This window comes from Acomys russatus, chromosome 11, assembly GCF_903995435.1.
Source record: "Acomys russatus chromosome 11, mAcoRus1.1, whole genome shotgun sequence".
Taxonomy (NCBI): domain Eukaryota; kingdom Metazoa; phylum Chordata; class Mammalia; order Rodentia; family Muridae; genus Acomys; species Acomys russatus.
The window spans coordinates 62,505,858-62,523,672 of NC_067147.1; the positions used below are offsets into that span (position 1 = coordinate 62,505,858).

General features: G+C 47.3%; 2 protein-coding genes and 1 pseudogene across 2 annotated transcripts; 1 reads left to right on the forward strand and 2 right to left on the reverse strand.

Annotated features, from left to right (window-relative positions):
- Positions 1-2,908: 2,908 nt before the first annotated feature.
- Positions 2,909-5,241, reverse strand: LOC127195109 (ubiquitin-40S ribosomal protein S27a-like). Its single transcript, XM_051152544.1, has 2 exons — positions 5,205-5,241; positions 2,909-3,390 (listed from the first exon to the last, which is right to left on the reverse strand). The coding sequence occupies exons 1-2, from the start codon at positions 5,239-5,241 to the stop codon at positions 2,909-2,911; spliced, it is 519 nt and encodes a 172-aa protein (XP_051008501.1).
- On the forward strand, positions 4,990-7,070 carry LOC127195991 (putative uncharacterized protein ZNRD1-AS1). Its single transcript, XM_051153646.1, has 3 exons — positions 4,990-5,582; positions 5,767-5,842; positions 6,236-7,070. Exons 1-3 carry the CDS (start codon positions 5,353-5,355, stop codon positions 6,989-6,991), a joined length of 1,062 nt encoding a protein of 353 aa, XP_051009603.1. The 5' UTR covers positions 4,990-5,352; the 3' UTR covers positions 6,992-7,070.
- An 8,683-nt stretch (positions 7,071-15,753) lies between these two features.
- On the reverse strand, positions 15,754-17,615 carry LOC127195111 (patr class I histocompatibility antigen, A-126 alpha chain-like; annotated as a pseudogene).
- Between the last annotated feature and the right edge of the window lie 200 nt (positions 17,616-17,815).

A 17,815-nucleotide genomic window follows, 5' to 3' on the forward strand; every position in this document is an offset into this window, starting at 1 on the left:
GCGTCGGCTCCCGAGGCGCCGGGAAGCGAGTGCGCCTGGCGGGCTAGAGCGTCGGCTCCCGAGGCGCCGGGTAGGAAGAGCATCTGGCCGGCTAGAGCGCCTTGGCGGGTGGGGGGGGGTGGGGGCGGGCGACGGCCGTTGCGTCGTGACGTCATAATTAATGGCGCTCTGAGTCTAGTGAGCTGAAGTGGGGGCGGCCGAGCCTCTAACGGAGGTGGGGTGTTTAGAGCGGCCCACGGTCTGGTTCTGTAACGGTGACGAAGCAAAGGCGAACGGGCAGCGTTAGGCCGCACGCTGCTTTCCCGCTCCGCCCTTGCTTGCGTAGGGGAATCCCACACATGGCAGGGCAAGGTGCCGGCGGGAACGTCCCCTTGACACTGTGCTGTTTGTTGTTTTGTTTTTCCAGAGCAACTGAATCCATTGGACTGAGCGACCCACGGCTCCTGCCGGCTCTTGAGACGGTTTTGTCTGTTTGCGGCTGCTCAGTGGCCAAAAGCAAAGCTAAGAAGCCTCCTTGCGCGTCCTTGGAGCCTCCTGGCCGGTTGCCGCTCTGCTGCTCCCTCGCGTCATTTTTGGTCAGTTTTGAGCACTTGTGTGAGTCAGCTTCGTAAGAAGCGTGGAGTGGTGAGGGTGAAGGCAGAGGACGAATGGGGCGTCCGAGAAGGAGCTTTAGGGGTTTGGAAAGTGCTGCGACAGGCGACACTAGGGCTCTTCTCCCCGCAGGCTCTTGCTGCATGAGGGAGGCTAGCATTATTCAAGTGCGCCTCTGGATTTGCTAGGGATTGCGTTTGGCTTTCAGTTGCAGGCCAACTTCCACTCCCCTAAACCCCGGTTCACCTGTGTTTAAATACCTGCCGTCCACTAAGTGAACAGCCGGGTATCTGTAAAATAGTGTCGTTTAATTCGCCTGAGGCCTACAAAGCAAGGAAACCGTGTGTGCGGAAGGAAGACCAGCTTGAAGATAGTGTTCCCAGCCAACCTGATTGCCGTGCTAAGTCTGGTCTCATAACTGCTTTCTGAAGGACACGAACTCTGCTCTTTCCAAAGGAGAGAGGGTCACCTGTCATTCTTGACAGTTAATGTGAGGTAAAACCAGAGGGAAGGAGTTAAAAGCCCTCAGCAAGATTCCAAAGAGGATGGACCCTGTCGTTTCACTTAAGGGTGTCTAGGGAAGCTCTGTTGCCCGGCCCATGATGGTCGGACTTTTTTTTTTTTTAAAGATTTATTGATTGTTTATACAGTATTCTGCCCCCACGTGTGCCTGCACACCAGAAGAAGGCCCCAGATCTCATTATAGATGGTTGTGAGCCACCATGTGGTTGCTAGAAATTGAACTCAGGACCTCTGGAAGAACAGACAGTGCCCCTAACCTCTGAGCCACCTCTCCAGCCCTGATGGTCATACGTTTTAAATTGAACCTGTGCCTTTCAAAGTGGAAAATGAAATTTGCCCCGCTTTCCCTTTAAAGTTTGACGCCCATCAGACTGTCCCCATGGTTTGAATTTACCGCAGTGGAGGAACACAAACAGTGTTAGGTATGGCATTCCTTTCCTAACAAAAGCTCTGTCTACCCAATAAATATTTACTATCTGTGTCAGGGTTCGAGGTGAGACCTGGCCTGCATAGTTGAAATCCGTGTTCTTTCAGTAATGAATAGTTAAAACGGAGAAAGCACACTAGATGCTCCAGCCAGGGATGTAAAGACCACAGCGATACCTGTACATGTCATGTAAGACATACATGCTTTAATAAGAAGGTGCCGCATGCATGCCTGTGTGGTGGTACATGCCTTTAGCACTGGAGAAGCTGAGGCAGGAGGGTTGTGAGTTTGAGTCCCCCTTGGGCTGCAGAGCAAGGTCCAAGCTACCCTCAGTATGTAGCAAACCCCCGTTTCTAAAATAAGTATGATCCTTGTGTCGGGACGTATGTAGGTGTATGTGTGGGTTCGCAGGCATGTGCGTGCTGCCTGCTGGGATGGACCCAGGGCCTTGGTAGGCAAGCCCCTGAGTAGTAAAATTCCCAACCCTGAGATAGCTATGAGGGAAAGATGCTTAGCTACTGTGTAGGAAAAAAAAAAATCAGAATTCTGAGTCTTAGGATCATAATATTGGATGCCTTGTATAAGAAATGAAATTGTGGAGCTGTAGAAATGGCTCAGTAGTTAAGAGCACTGGCTGCTTTTCAGAGGACCCTGGTTCATCTCCTAATGTCCACGCCACATGGGTGCTCACACCATCTATAACTCCAGTTCCGTGGGATCCAATGCTCTGTTCAGGCCCCCACAGACCCTGCCATGCAAGTGGTGCACAAACATACACACAAGCAAAACTTCATACACAGAAGTAATAAAGAAGAAATGCAAGTGAGATGGTCATGACTGTTTTTTGGAGGCAGGGTCTGATAGCCCAGGCTGACCTTGAATTCATATACTCCCCCTGCCTCTGCCTGCTAAGTGGTTACAGGATGCTAATTTTTCACTCTCAAACTATAAGTAAAAAAAGCCAAAAAAAGGCTGGAAATACTAGTGGTTAAAAGCACTCCTTTCTCTATTAGGGAACTCAGGTTCAATTCCTACTACCCACAGGGAAGCTAACAATTGCTAACTCCAGTTCCAGAGAATCTGATGCCTTCTGGTTTCTGAGTGCACAGTAGCGTGTGGTGCACAGACATCCAGGCAAAACAGCAGTGCACATCAAAAATAAAATAAAGCTTAAAAAAAATGCCTAGGAAGTCACAGAGACAAAGTATTAGATATTAGAGCCTCTCCAGTATTATAAGCAGTTTGTAAATATACATTATAATTCATGCACTTCTAATTTAAACATCAAAATGTTATATATTACTGAAGATACCATAATAAAGTGATTGATTTTTTTCCAGTTCCTTCTTTTTATTAACTCATACACAGCTACTTGTCTTCTGGTTTGTTGAAGCAGTAAGTCAGACAGCACTTGCCACAGTAATGTCTGTCAAAGTGGCCAGCCACGAACAACACTCCAGCACCACGTTCATCAGGACACTCTCGTCGACGTCGGCTAATTTTGCCGTGTTCATCCACCTTACAGTATTTCAGCACAGCCAGCTTCACCTTCTTCCTCTTATTCGTCTTGGGAGTGGAGTGAGACTTCTTCTTCCTTTTCTTAGCACCACCACGGAGTCTCAACACAAGATGGAGGGTGGACTCCTTCTGAATGTTGTAGTCTGACAAAGTGCGGCCATCTTCCAGCTGCTTACCAGCAAAGATCAGCCTCTGCTGATCAGGGGGAATTCCTTCCTTATCCTGGATCTTGGCCTTTGCGTTTTCTATAGTATCCGAGAGTTCAGCCTCAAGCGTGATGGTCTTTCCCGTATGGGTCTTCACAAAAAATCTGCATCTTGGCGGTGGCTCCACTGCAGATGGCGGATTGGAAAGCAAGTGATTGATTTTTACAACTATTTTTAGGTTTGCTTATATGTTTTGAGATTCTTTGCCTGCATGTTTGTGTGTGCCTTCCTCCCACTGAGGTCAGAAAAAGGTGTCACAGATGGTCATGAGCTGCCATGTGGTGCTGAGACTTGAACTTGCTCTGAAAGAGCAACCAGTGCTCCTAATCACTGAGATGTCCCTCCAGCCACAATAGTGATGGATTTTTTAAAATTAATATATTCTTTTCTCATGGATTACCTCCTAACTGTAGTTTCCTCTCCCTCTTACCCCCAGATCCACTCTCCTTCCTCCAGAAAAGGGCAGGCCTCCCAGGGATATCAACCAAACATGGCCTATCATTTGCCATAATACTAGGCACATCCCCTCGCTAAGCCTGGGTGAGAAGACCGTTAGGAGGAAAATAATTGGAAAAGCAGGCAAAAGAGTCAGAGGTAGCCCCTCTCCTACTGTTGTCTCACAGCACGAAGCCACACAGCCATAACATATACAGAGGACCTAGGTCAGACCTGTGCAGTCCTGATTGTTGATTCAATCTCTTGTGAGTCCTGATTCGTCTATTCTGTGGTCTGTTTTATTTCCTTATTTATATTTATTTGTTTGGTGCCCTTGACCCCTCTTGGGTCCTACACTCCTCTTCCGCAGGATCCCTGAGCTCCGTCTGTTGTCTGTGTGTCTCTGCACTTGCTCCTGTCAGTGGCTGGATGAAACATCTCTGATGAGGATTGTGCTAGGCTCTGGTCCACAAGTGCAGCAGATGTCATTAGGAACCATTTCATTGACCTACTTTACTATTTATTCTGGTTTTGGTTTTTTGAGACCAGGTCTCTCTCTGTAGTATTGACTGTCCTGGAACTGTCTGTGTAGACCAGAGTGGCCTTCAGCTCACAGAGATCTGCCTGCCTCTGCCTCCCAAATGCTTGGATTAAAAGCGTGCACCACCACTGCCTGGCAACTTAAAAAAAAAAAAAAAAAAAAATATATATATATATATATATATATATATATAATTTATTTATTATTTTTCTTTTTAAATTTTATTTTATTAATTTATTCTTATTACATCTCAATGGTTATCCCATCCCTTGTATCCTCCCATTCCTCCCTTCCTCCCATTTCTTACTCCCCTCCCCTGTGACTGTGACTGAGGGGACTTATGACTATGATTATTATTTAGCATTTGGTTCTACCCTAGGTCCCTGAGGTATCCAGCCTCTGGTTTCTGCCCCTCTAGGCAGTGCCCGCCGTGGGTTAACATTTATGGATATGGGTGTTTTGTCTTGATGTACATCCGCACACCAGCGGAGGGCGTTGGATCTCACAGAACTAGAGCTAGACAGTTGTGAGGTGCATATGGGTGCAGGGGAAGTGTTCTACGGAGGCTCGGAGGGGCCTGGCCATGCCTGTAAAGGGAGGGCAGCTGACACTTGCTGAGAATTTTCCACATAATCTCTTTACACCTAAACCAGATTTGTTCTTTCTGATCCTGAGAGGTGGATCCTGCCTTATATCTGTATCTTTACAACCAAGGAAACTGACCCCGAAGTTAGTTTGCTCCCCCTCTATCATACGCTGAGGAAATAGTAGAATTACAGTGCAGTTTTATTCCTGTCAGTCCTCAAAGCCTCTGCTGTTGACTGTAGTTCGAGGGTCCCCAAGCTGTGTGCTAGACAGCTTCGGTGGCTCAATGCTACCTCACAGTAGACTCAGGTTTGAGCAGGAATGACTCACAAAAACTTGGTGGTCTTCACCTGTGGTGCCATCAGCCTGATAGACACACCGAGGGGCCACAGCGCTCGGCCCCAGGGTTTCAACATGGAATAGTCTCTAAACGGGTTTAGGGTGAAGGATGGCTGACAGTGTCAGTGAGTCAAGCAGAGGCTAGATGATGAAACAAGAATAGAATTTCAGAACCAAACAAAGCCAGTATGCTGTACGTGCTGATAGAGGCACAGAAGGCCTTGCTGGACAGAGTGCAGAAAGAAAAGGAGCTGGCAAAAGGAGAGACTAGAGTTATCTCAGAAGACAGAAGAGGCTTGGAGACTGAACAGTCTGGTCTGTGTAGCCTCAGGCCACCCCTCACCAAAGAGCCCGTTTCTTCCCTCAGTGAGTCTCAAGTATACGATTCTGAATGGCTTGTGTCGAATCCGCAGGAGAGGTATGCTTTTAGTTCATGTCAAAGGAATGGTCTTTATTTTACACCACTGGAAATGCAGTGCTTTCTCCATGGAGAAATGGTGCTTGTTCTTGGTCAAAATAGTTGAGTTCTTTGAATAGGATGTTATGTGAGCAAACATGGCATCTCCCACAGTAAAATCTACCTTTGCTTTTTAATCTTCTAGACTGGCTTGGGCAAAAGCATCCAGAGACTCTAGGATTGCAGAAGGTCAACAGTCTCCACTGGAGAAAAGGATCCTGGTAAATTATCTCTATACTTTACAGTCTGGAGCTACGCAGAAAAGGAAGCTGAGGTTTAAAACCCTTCTTCCGGGTGACGCTTTGAGGCAGCAGTCCTGTGCCAAGAGCTTCCATTCTTGTAAATAACCCTGACAGGGACGTTTAGGCTAGTCACTCCCTGGTGATGGACACTGCACACCTTCAGAACACCCAGGCTTGCCTGGGGGCCTGGGGCGTAAGATTTAAGTTGTTACTCTAAAGTAAATAACAGGTAGAGGTGTGGGTGTGGGTGTGTCCACCTGCTCATGACATCAGGGCTCTGGGATTAAGGTTCCTTCATTAATTGGGGAAGGCAAACTGCTCTTAAATGTGTTTAAAGGAATAATTATAAAATTCTGAACCTCACTTTGACAGAGTCTTGGTGGTGTACACACAACAGCAGCAAGACACCTGGTTACTCAAAAATGCCAAGAGGCGAGGAAAGCACTCTGCAGGGAGCAGGCTCGTTCTCTGGACTACTGGCTTGCAAAGGCAGAGTCTTATTATAATAAAAAAATAGTGGAAATGATGAAAAGTGAAGTCAAAGGGGGAAAAACAAAGACGAAAGTGGAAGAGGCAACACCACCAAGCACAGAGGAACCAAAACAACATTATTTGGTGCCCAAGAGAGAGAAGAAACAAATAGAGAAACACATTCTTAGAACCGGCCAGGCCAGAGACTTTAAGAGCAAAGCAGGGACGCAGCCGCGACTCCTCGGTGAGATAACACTTCCCAAAATTGTGCAAGAAAAGTGTGGCAGCCCGAAAGCCCAGAGGAGAACGCAGGTAAATGAGAGAGAGCTGCTTCAGATTAAAGATCATCGCGAGCGCATGGTTCGAGGGAGGGAACTCTTAGAGCAAAGACTCAAAGAAAGAATTTTGAGAAAAAGCTACAGCCAAGTCCTGCTGCCCAAGAGGCGCCATTGCAGGAAGAAAGAGATGAGGGAGTTTGAAAGAGTGGTCGCATACCCGCTTTTCCAGCCCTCCAGTACAAGTCGGATCAAAGTGGATATCCTCATTGAAAAGTCTCAGGATGAAGAGGATGTGCGGACAATTATAAAACCCTGTGGGAGGAGATTCTTGGCTGTGCCACCCTTTCTGAGAACTCAAATAGGGAAAATAAAGGACTAATAAAGTTTCAGATCTTTGGTGATAAAAACCATTATTTTTTTCCTTTGTGGGTCAGGGCGGGGGTTAATTCAGAGTTTCTCTGTGTAGCCCTGGCTGTCCTGAAACTCACTTTGTAAACCACGCTGGCCTTGAACTCAGAGAACCACTTGCCTCTACCTCCCGAGTCTGGGATTAAAGATGTGTGCCACCACCCGGCTGAAACCACATCTCTTCTATGAACCTTTCTTTTGTGTGCTGGTTGTCTGCAGGAGCTGAGGAATGGGGCTATTTCTAGTTGATACGTACACACACACTTATCAGACAGCCTGGGCTTGAATGCTTCCCTAACTACTCTTTACTTTGTGTTTGTTCAAATCATCCTTTAAAAATTAGGTTATATTTATTGGTGTGTGTTAGTTGTGTGTATTTATGCGTGCATGCCACGGGTCAAAGTGGAGGTCAGAGGACAGCGTGCAAGAGCTGGTGCCCTAACTTCTGTCACTTGTTCAGCTTAGGCCATCAGGCTGGGCAGCAAGAGCCTTGACTCACTGCATCATCTTGCCAGCCCTGCTTATCCTTTTAAACATTGTTTCCTAGCTGGGTGTGGTGGCGCAGGCCTCTAATCCCAGCACTCAGGGAGGCAGAGGCAGGTGGATCACTGTGAGTTCGAGGTCAGCCTGGTCTACAAAGCCAGTCCAGGACAGCCAGGGCTACACAGAAACACTGTCTTGGGGGGTGAGGGGGAAACCACCGCCAACAAAACAGTTTCCTTATTGGTAAAGTAAGGACAACTCGTGGGATTTATGGAAGGATTTATGGAGTGCTATGGGCATTTGGGGACATTGTTGTGTACGGTTCTTTCGTAGACATTAGCTCCCCACGCTGGGAAGACCTGGCTGTTCAATAATGGCGAATAAGGAATTTTTATCATCTGCCAGGCTCTCTGGTTCCCCCTGCTCCAACTTTCAAAGTTGTCTTACAAATGTCACAGTTAAGTATAATCTTACGCTTTGGTAGGTATGTTGATGCCTTCACTAGAGAAATACTAAGTAGGCCCTAAAATTCTGACTTGCAGCATACAATTTGTTTATATGAAAACTTTAATTTTGAGACTCCTCCTATGTGCTAGACAGTGTGTTCATTACTGGACATTACTGGAGCGAATGGTATGCGAGACTTTTCCTGGGGGAGGCATGAACAAATGTCTACTTGCCCCAGATGAGGCGGCAATGACAGACCAAAGAAATAATCCCAGAAAGGTCCAACTTGGCAAACAAGTTATTGGTGTGACTTACATGAGCACGGAAGATCAAAGACAGCTCTGCGTCACCAAAAAGCCCACCACGGTGTGGTGATGATTTGTGAGAGCTGCAGGACTTGTGGGTATCAGGCCGGTCAGTTTCCTCTCTTCAGTTGTCATTGCTTAGGGGAGGGTTCTTGTGAATCTTGTACATTTCAGGAACTTCCTGGGACTCGGCATTGTGTTCCTTATGAGTCTTAATGAGCCTCCTCCTGAGAAATACAATGTTTAGCTCAGCAGAAGCTTCTGCGCAGCCCGGAAGATGAGCAGTGAAGAACTGAGGGTGTTGTTCGCTCTGCCACCAGGTAGCATGTGTTGAGGGTTAGGGTAAGGGTTGTGCACAGGCACGGAGGAAGGCCCTGCCCAAGTGAGCGGGAGGAAGAGGAGAAAGGAGGGTTAGGGAAGTGAATGTAAGTAGACATTGAAGTTCATCAACTCCTATCACTCACCTACGCAACATCTTCCTTTAGCAGAGCTTTTTGTTTGTTTGTTTGTTTGTTTGTTTTTTCAAGATAAGGTTTCCTGGAACTTGCTTTGTAGACCACCCTGGCCTCGAACTCACAGAGATCCACCTGCCACTGCCTCCAGAGTGCTGGGGTTACAGGTGTGTGTCACCATGCCCAGCTCCTTTTTTATTTCTATTTTCGAGACAGGGTTTCTCTGTGTAGCCTTGGCTGTCCTGGAGTCACTTTGTAGACCAGGCTGGCCTTGAACTCAGAGAGATCTGCCTGCCTCTGACTCCCAAGTGCTGGGATTAAAGGCGAGTGCCACCACCACCAGGCTCCTTTAGTATAGGTTTAACTCCAGGGTTAAGCAAATCCAGCCTTTCAGACACATGTCTTCAGACCTCATTGAAAACCATGAAGTAGAAACTATGAATTTAGTGAGAATTTATTCACCATGGTAAAAGCAATTATTATGTCCCTGTTTAACTCATTCTCCTCCGACCCCGTCTCTGTGTGTGTGTCTCTCTCTCCTTCTCTTTCATCTCTCTCCCTCTGTCTGTCTGTCTCTCTCTCCTTTTAAGACAGGATTTCTCTGTTATTTAGCCCTGGCTGTCCTAGAACTCATAGTGTAGACCAAGGTAACCTTGAACTCACAAGAGATCTACCTGCCTTTGCCTCCAGAGTGCTAGGATTAAAGGCATGTGTATTACACCCAGTTCATTTTCCTTTTTAAAAAAGAATAAATTTATTTTATGCATATGGGTGTTTTGTGTGCATGAGTTGGGAGCCACCACGCAGGTGCTAGGAACTTTGATCCTCTGGAAGAGTAACCAGTACTCTCAATCACTAAGCCATCTCCCCAGCCTTTGTGTGTGTGTGTGTGTGTGTGTGTGTGTGTGTGTGTGAGAGAGAGAGAGAGAGAGAGAGAGAGAGAGAGAGAGAGAGAGAGAGAGAGAGAGGACAGCATGTGGGAGACAGATTGAACTCAAGTCTCCAATCTTGGCAGGAAATGCATTTACCTGTTGAGTCAGCTCACAGGTTCATTTTCTTAGTACCAAAAGCTGAGAAAGTAGAAATTCATAGTTTCTGAGAGGAGAACCAGACAAATAAAACTTCTGTGTCCTAAGGTTGTATGCTAAGTCTGTGATGCTTCTGATACCCAGATCTGCACTGCCTGAAGACTGCTGGCTCTGTGCTGTCCAACTGAACTCTTGCAGTAATACGAATGTATCTCTGTTCTACAGAAGAGTAGCCACAGCCTGTATGTAGCCACTGGCCGTTCAAAACATGGCTAGTATGCCTGAGGGAATGAATGCTTAATGTTTTTTGACAAGGTCTCTCTAATTTGGTTTAATTTAAATTTCTACATGTGGCACTGTCCACCATACCCCGTACAGCATGAGTGAACATTATTCCTGTCTTCTGGGTGCTAACCCACCTCTCAGCTTTCTGTATGTGACACTGGCGGTTTGGGAAGTCACTGCTCATCTGACGTCAGCATCTACTTTCCTTTGTAGCCCTGAGGTCCACTATTCCTGTAAAGAGACTGGAGAGAGCTGTAGACAAGGTTTTTATGGAAATGGCTGAATTTGTCTGTTGGAGCAGTGGTGTACAGTCTCCCAGCCCCCCCCCCCAAAAAAGCCCAGGTCCAGGTCAACTCATTGCTGAGTTCTACAAGACATTTACAGATTGACTAAGAGTAATGACCCTCAAATTGTTCCATAAAATAGAGAAGGAACACCTCCAAACTCATGAAGCTATCCAAACTGAACACCAAAACTAAAAACTGTAGTTTAATTTATCTGATGAACATGGGTGCTAAAATTCTCAAAAATACCTAGAAACCAAGCTTAACATATATTTCTAAAAACCATATATCATGTTCAAGTTGGCTTCATTCTAGGGACACAAGGATGGTTCATGATACACCAATCAGTAAATGCCATACATTAGGTAGATAAACATCTCAAACTCAGAAAAGGTTTTTGTCTTTGGTTTTGGTTTTCAAGACAGGGTTTCTCTGTATAGCTCTGGCTATCCTGGAACTCGCTCTGCAGACCAGGCTGGTCTTGAACTCACAGAGATCTGCCCTTTTCTGTCTCCCCAGCACTGGGATTAAAGGCGTGCACCACCATGACCACCCAGCTCAGAAAAGGTTCTTAATAATGTTCAGTCTATTTCCTTGAGCCCAGAGAGAAAAATAGAATATACCTCAACCTAAAAGAGGCTTTACATGACAGAACGATAGCCCTTATTCTGACTAGGTGAAGAAAAACTCAAGCGTATTTCTTGTAAGTCAGAAGGAGACAGGGTGACCATTCTCTTCGCTGGAATTCAGGGTAGTGATTGCGCAGGAAAAGGAAGGGCACAATCAGGCAGAAGTGAATGTATTCTGTTTTGTTGGTATTTTAAATCTCATTTTTAATTATTCACTTTACATCCTGATCATAGCTTCCCCTCCCTCCTCTCCTCCAAGCCCCCCTTAACTCCCACCCCACCATCCACCCGTTCTTCCCCCTCTCAAAAAAAGGGAGACCCCCCATACTTAAAGACCCTTAAGATTCCAGCAGAAGACTATTAGATCTTATAAACCATTTCAACAAAGCATTGTACAAAATCAACACAGCAAACACTCGCAGGTCTTCTATACACAAAGCAACATGCCGAGAAAGAAAAGGTTAAATAAACCCATAAAAGGATGAGCAGTGGTGGCACCTGCCTGTAGCCCCAGAAGTTAGGTCAGGAGTCAGAGTCACTCGCAGTAGCCTGAGCCTCTAGGAGACCATTTCAAAAAGCAACATGTGGCGGTGTCCTCCTTAATCCCAGGCCCTGGTGGACGAAGGTAGATGGTGTCTGAGTTAGGGGCCAGTATGGACTACATAATGCAACTTTGGGGAGGCACAAAATAAAGATCATTCTTGCTACCCTGCTGAGAAATGGATGTGTTTGGTGAGGAACAAGCAAGGCAGTGGGGAAGGCATCAGGAAATCTGCCCAGTTTTTCAGGCCACAAGATACTGGTGGTTTCTCCCAACCAACATCTACCTGTATTGTAAATGTGTAAAAAAAGAAAAGCAGAAAGCCAGTTGTGTTTGTGATTTATTTTTAATATGGACATGACAACATTTCTTACTGAATTAATTTTTTTATAAATTTATTTAATATGTATACAGTACTCTGTCTGCATGTATGCCTGCAAGCCAGAAGGGCATCAGATCACGTTATAGATGGTTGTGAGCCACCATGTGGGTGCTGAGAATTGAACTCAGGACCTCTGGAAGAGTAATCCTTGCTCTTAACCTCTAAGCCATCTCTCCAGACCCCTGAATTAAATTGAATACGAGGAGACAGGAGGACCCAGAAACTGAGAACTGTGCAAGTTTAAGGACGAAATCGCTGTTAGTGGAGGTGGAAAAATTCAGATGAAGCAACGGGCTGGGCAGCTCAGCAGATGAGTTAGGAGATGCTTGGGAGGCATGTTGAGCTAAAGAAACAGGTCTAGGCTGTGGTGTTAAATGGCATTCAAAACCTTAAAAAAAAATGACTACAATCAGCAAAGGAGTGATTGGTAAAAGGAAGGGAACCGAGATCAATTCCTGCCTGTGTGCTGGAGTGGACTACACAGTTCTGGGGCTGCGTCCAGAAGGGCTATAAAACAGCCTCAGCTTTCCTGTGCACAAGAGGCCCTAAAACAGCTCAAGATTCTCTGCCTCTTGTAGAGCTGAGGCTCTATATAGCTTGGACTGAGGCTACCGATCACAGATCACACAGCAGGAAGAACGTGCGCCAGGGGCCGCCAGCCTGTATGCATCAGCCTCACAGCTTGTTGCATAAGTGATTCCCAGGGCCAGCTGCGGCCGCTCACACGTGTAATATCGGGCAGAGGCAGGAGGATTACAAGATCAGTGTTGACTGTTGTTTGCTTTTCTCACTGCTCTGACAAAATACCTGGGAGAAGAGGACGTTCATGACTGAAGGATCATGTGGCGGGCACTCCACGCATCTTCCTGTGTCAGGAGGCAGAGAGTACAGGACGCTGGCACTCACCAGGCTTTCTCCTCTCCGATTCAGCCTGGGCGCCCAGGGCGTGGAACGGTGAAGCACAAATCCTGGGTGAGTTTCCCTTTCAGTTCATTCTTTCTCGGAAACACCCTCAAGGACACTCATTCCAAGGACGCATCTGCTGGGAGATTCTGGACCTAGTCAAGTTCTCAATGAAGATGAGCCACCACTGCTATACCAGGAGTTCCAGGGCACCCTGGCATGCAGTGTGAAACCTTACTTTAAGAATGTTCAGCAGCCAGACCTAGCCAAGGGACAGAATATTCTCCACAGTCAAGTGGAGACTGGGGACTAACTTTCACACGAACTCTGGTGCCCCTTATTTGGCCATGTCCCCTTGATGGGGAGGCCCGAAGGCACTCGGAGGAAGGATAGCAGATTACCAAGAAGAAACTTGGTACCCTAGCATCATATTCAGGGGGAGGAGGTCTCCATCAGTCACAGTTATAGGGAAGGGGAATGGAGTGAAAGTGGGAGGGAGGGAGGAATGGGAGGATGCACAGGATGGGATAGCAATTGAGATGTAATATGAATGATTTTATTTTTCAATTAAAAAAAATGTTCAGCAGTAGCTAGGCTTGGTGATGTTTGTCTTTCATCCCAGAACTCAGGGAGACAGAAGCAGGCAGGTGGATGTGAGTTCAAGGCCAGCCTAGTCTACAAAGCAAATCCAGGACAATCAAGACTACACAAAGAAACCCTGTCTCGAACCCCCCCCCCCAAAAAAAAGAAAGAAAGAAAAAAGTTCAGCAATCTAAATGGCGGGTCATTACAAGATTTGAGGTCACTGATATCAGTGATCAGAACAAGACACATAATAGAGATGAGTTTCAAGTGGGCACTTAATTTTTTGATAAATAAAAGGAAGGACAGGTGTCCTGAAATGTCGTATTAAGAGACACCTTATTTCCACACCCATGGAGTAGATAGAAGGGTTTATGAAGCAGTTCATACAACAAAAGTCTGTGGACACCTGAGAGTTCCCTAGAATGAATTATTGCCTCATATACAAATAGTAGAGTCCAAATTATTTTTTAAATATAAAGGAATTTTATATGTGAAACTGAGCTTAATAAATCACAGTTATGAATGGAACCCACAAACGCATCAACATCAGGTCCCATAAAGGAGCCACTGACTACTCTGGAGCTGGTCACTGTGGTTGGCAGCGTCTACGCTGCCCCAGGAAACTCGATATGGCAATGCCAAATGCAGTCTATGCAGTTCCAAGTCTTCCTTATCACCAGGTGCTGAATCGAGGCCCAACATCTGGTCATGCCCAGCTGCATGAATGTCTGGGAAAGTGATGGCAGGACTTGCTCTCTATCTCAATCCTAGTCTCTAAAGCTGTGGGTCCTGAACCATTTGGGGGTCACCTGAGTGTAGTAAGAATTCTGGAATTTTGGTTTCTTTAGTTTTAAAGAAACATTATTGGGGGCTGGAGAGATGGCTCAGCAGTTTGTAGAGACCAAGTAGGTCAGTGGAGGAAGGAATCAGAAAGTTGTGTATGGATGTTGGTTGCTTCCTTAAATTTCCATTTTTGTTCAGTCGGGCACCCTGGTCATGGATGATGCCAACCAAATCCCCTCTTTAGTTCATCCTGTCTGGAATCACAGCTATGCAGTGAGTTCAAAGCCTGCCTGGGGTACAGTGTGAGACCCTGTGTGAAAGAAACAAAAACAAAGTGAGTCCTTGCTCTGTGATCCATTATCTAAACTATGGGTCTGGGAAGAGGGTTAGGGTTAGTTTAGAATAAGATTTGTGGTCATTGATCAGTGATGAGAGCAGGGCACAAGGTGAAGGGCCTTAGATAGGCGTTTTAAGACATAGTAAAAGTACAACACATGAGGTCAATCATGCACCCTCACATGGACATTACTTTCTCTCCATGGGGTGTAGGCTCAGATGGAAGATTTAGGAAGCAGTTTTTCACAACAAAAGTCTCTGAATGGTTGTTATCTGAAAAATTTCCAAGCTGGTTTCTTACTTCTTATTAGAAATAATGAAATTCATATTCTTATTTAAACATAAACATTTTTGTATAAGGTGTTGGTGCTTAATTGATTTGAGGAAAAGCCAAAGAGCCAAATTTAAGACACAAGAACCTGGAAACTGTATGTGGCGATGCCCTCCTTGCCAAAACCTGTTCTTTGCAGTTGCAGTTTTTCCTTTTCACCTTTTCCTGAGTCAAGGTCTACCATGTGGTCCTTCATCTTGTGGCGCAAAGAACTCAGCTACTCCACCCGCAACAATGTTTGGGAAGGTGTGGAGAGACCTGGTCTTTGCCTCCTTGCGAGACTCACTTAGGGTATTCCCTCACGTGTGAAGAGAGCTGAGTGGTGGGTCACGTGGCCAGAGGGTGAAAATAGGATGGGGAAAGTCAGTCCCTGGAGAAATTATCTGCACATAGCTATATCATTTTCCATCCATGGGGAAAACGGCTAAAACTATGCAGTATTATGAGATCCTCGGAAACCACCTGTGACTGGACTTTAAGCAAGTTTCTAAAGTCTGGCTACAAATGTACAGCAAGACCAGGAAACACAAGGAAAGACATGGAGAGGAAGAGGACCAAATGCTCTCATGAAGCCAACCCTTTAGCTGGCATCTCTCTGTTTCTTAACTGATAAAAACCTCCAGAATCACCCCGGCACAGCTGCGCACGCCTGTAATCCTAGCACTCGGGAGACAGAGGCAGCTGGATCAGGGCCAGCCTGGTCTACAAAAGCGAGTCCAGGACAGTCAAGGCCACACAGAGAAACCCTGTCTTAAAAAAGAAAGAAAGAAAGAAAGAAATCTCCAGAATCATAATATGAAATTTTTGTCCTTTCTTTTCACGAGTGCTTTACAAAAAGCTAGTGTTAATACACATGGCCCCAGATCGGGTAGGTATGCACGCACATTATATGCCTCATACTAACAGAATAAGAAATAGGCACGTTTTACCTGGGGATTAGAATTTCCCAGGAAAACACCTCAGACACAACCCTTCCCTACTCGGCTTCTCCTCTTCCTCATCACAGCGGCAGCCACAGCTCCAGTGACCAAAACTCCAAGGACTATCAGGCCAGCCGTGATCCCCACAATGGGGATGGTGGGATGGGGTGTCTCTAGGAAACCAAGGAAGCCTGATGTCGGCCTTCAGCCCTGACCTTGCTCAGGTCTTTCAGCCTGGCTTTCGATTTCTCTGCCAACAGACTCTATGCCTGTCCTCCTTACCCCATTTCAGAGTGAGAGGCTCAGGCAGCCCTTCATGGTACACACGGCATGCATATCTCTGCTCTTCCCCAGAAGGCGCCACCACAGCTGCCCACTTCTGGAAGGTTCCGTCCCCTGCAGGCCTGGTCTCCACCAATTCCATGTCTTGAGTCAGGTCCTCCCCGTCTCTCTGCCAGCTCAGGGTGATCTCCGAAGGATAGAAGCCCAGGGCCCAGCACCTCAGGGTGACATCACCTTCAGGTCTGAGGTGATGGGTGGTCAGATGTACCTTTGGGGGATCTGAGGGGGAGGAATTTGAAAACTCAGGCAGTTTGTGTTCTTACTAGGGTAACGGCAGCTGTACTCATGTGACCATCCTGGCAGTGCACAGGAGAACTGGGGTGGAAGAGGGATGCAAACTGGGACCATAGCCTAGATTCAGTCACCTGGAATTTCCTTGGCAAATTCTAGAATGAGGTTATACTAGCCCAAGACTCTTATTTCTTCCACTGGCAAAATGGACTCTGGATCCCGACTAGACAGGGGCTGAGAGAGTCCGAATCACTGCAACCAGTCTCCAAAGGCACTGGAAACCCAGAAGCACTCAAGCAGTGCCCAAGGCCAAAGAGAGAGGCAATATTCCAGCGGATCCCACTTTCCTCTTTCCCCGGGAGACTTGGGCCCAAGTGCAAGGGTAGTTAGTGCCCCGGGCCTCGGCTGCTTTGTACCTGTGCGCAGCAGCATCTCCTTTCCCGTTTCCAGGTAGCTGAGGAGGGTCTGAACACACTCCACCTCAAGGAAAGCCCCGACCGTCGCTGCCAAAACAGGATCCTTCCACCTTTGCTGGGTGATCTGAGGTGCTGAGTCAGCCACCCTCCACGTTTTCAGGTCCTCATCCAGGGCGAAGTAATCCTGGCCATCGCAGGCGTGCCGACTGTACCCTCGGAGGAAGCGCCCGTCCGGCCCGATGGTGCAGCCGGTTCTGCACTGTAGCGTGTGAGAGACTGGCCGCGCCCTCACTGTTAGTCTTACCTACCTGGTCCCAGCCCGAGGATTTGGACCTAACCTGAATCTGAAACATAGTCACAGCCCTCAAGGCCCGGGTCGAGGGTCTCCACGGGTCCTGCAACCTCTAGAGCGGGTAAGGAGGGCCTGGGTGGGGGGTGGGGGGCTGTGACCTCCGACTCCAGGTCACTCACCGTCCTGGCTCTGGTTGTACTCGGGACGTCAGCACTGCGTTCTTGACTCGAAGCGTCTCTAGCTCCCTTCGCTCAGGCCCGACCTGCTTCACCCACGGCGCTCTTCGTCCAACTCCTGACTCTGCGCGTCGCTGTCGAAGTGCGCAAACTGCTTCTCATCCACGTAGCCAGTGAAGATGTAGCGGGGCTCCCGGAGGCGAGGCCGGGACACGGTGACTTCTAAATAGCTTAGCGAATGTGAACCTGGGGGCGGTGTGCACCGTAAGAACGGGGGTGCCGGTGGGGGCGGGGGGCAGTGGTCGTACAATCCCTCTAGCCATTCCCCACTCCTCCAGCTGAAACCGGTTCCTTCCAGACGCTGTACTCACCGGTTTGGATCAAAGTTGGAGCCAGGGCAGCCAAGAGCAGCAGGAGGAAACCTCGGGGAGCTGGGGTCCTCATCCTTCGTGCTTTGAAGTCCCTGGGTCCTAGTTCCTCTCTGTGGATTTTATAGCACTGTAGGTCTGTGGGAAGAGACTGCAGTGACTCTGATTGGCTTTCTCCAGAACTCTGCCGTACAGTAGGAGAAAGAACAGTTGTTTAAGGCAGAAAGACAAAGGAAGTAAGCTGGAGAAATGAAACTCGGGGCTGATGGAAACCCC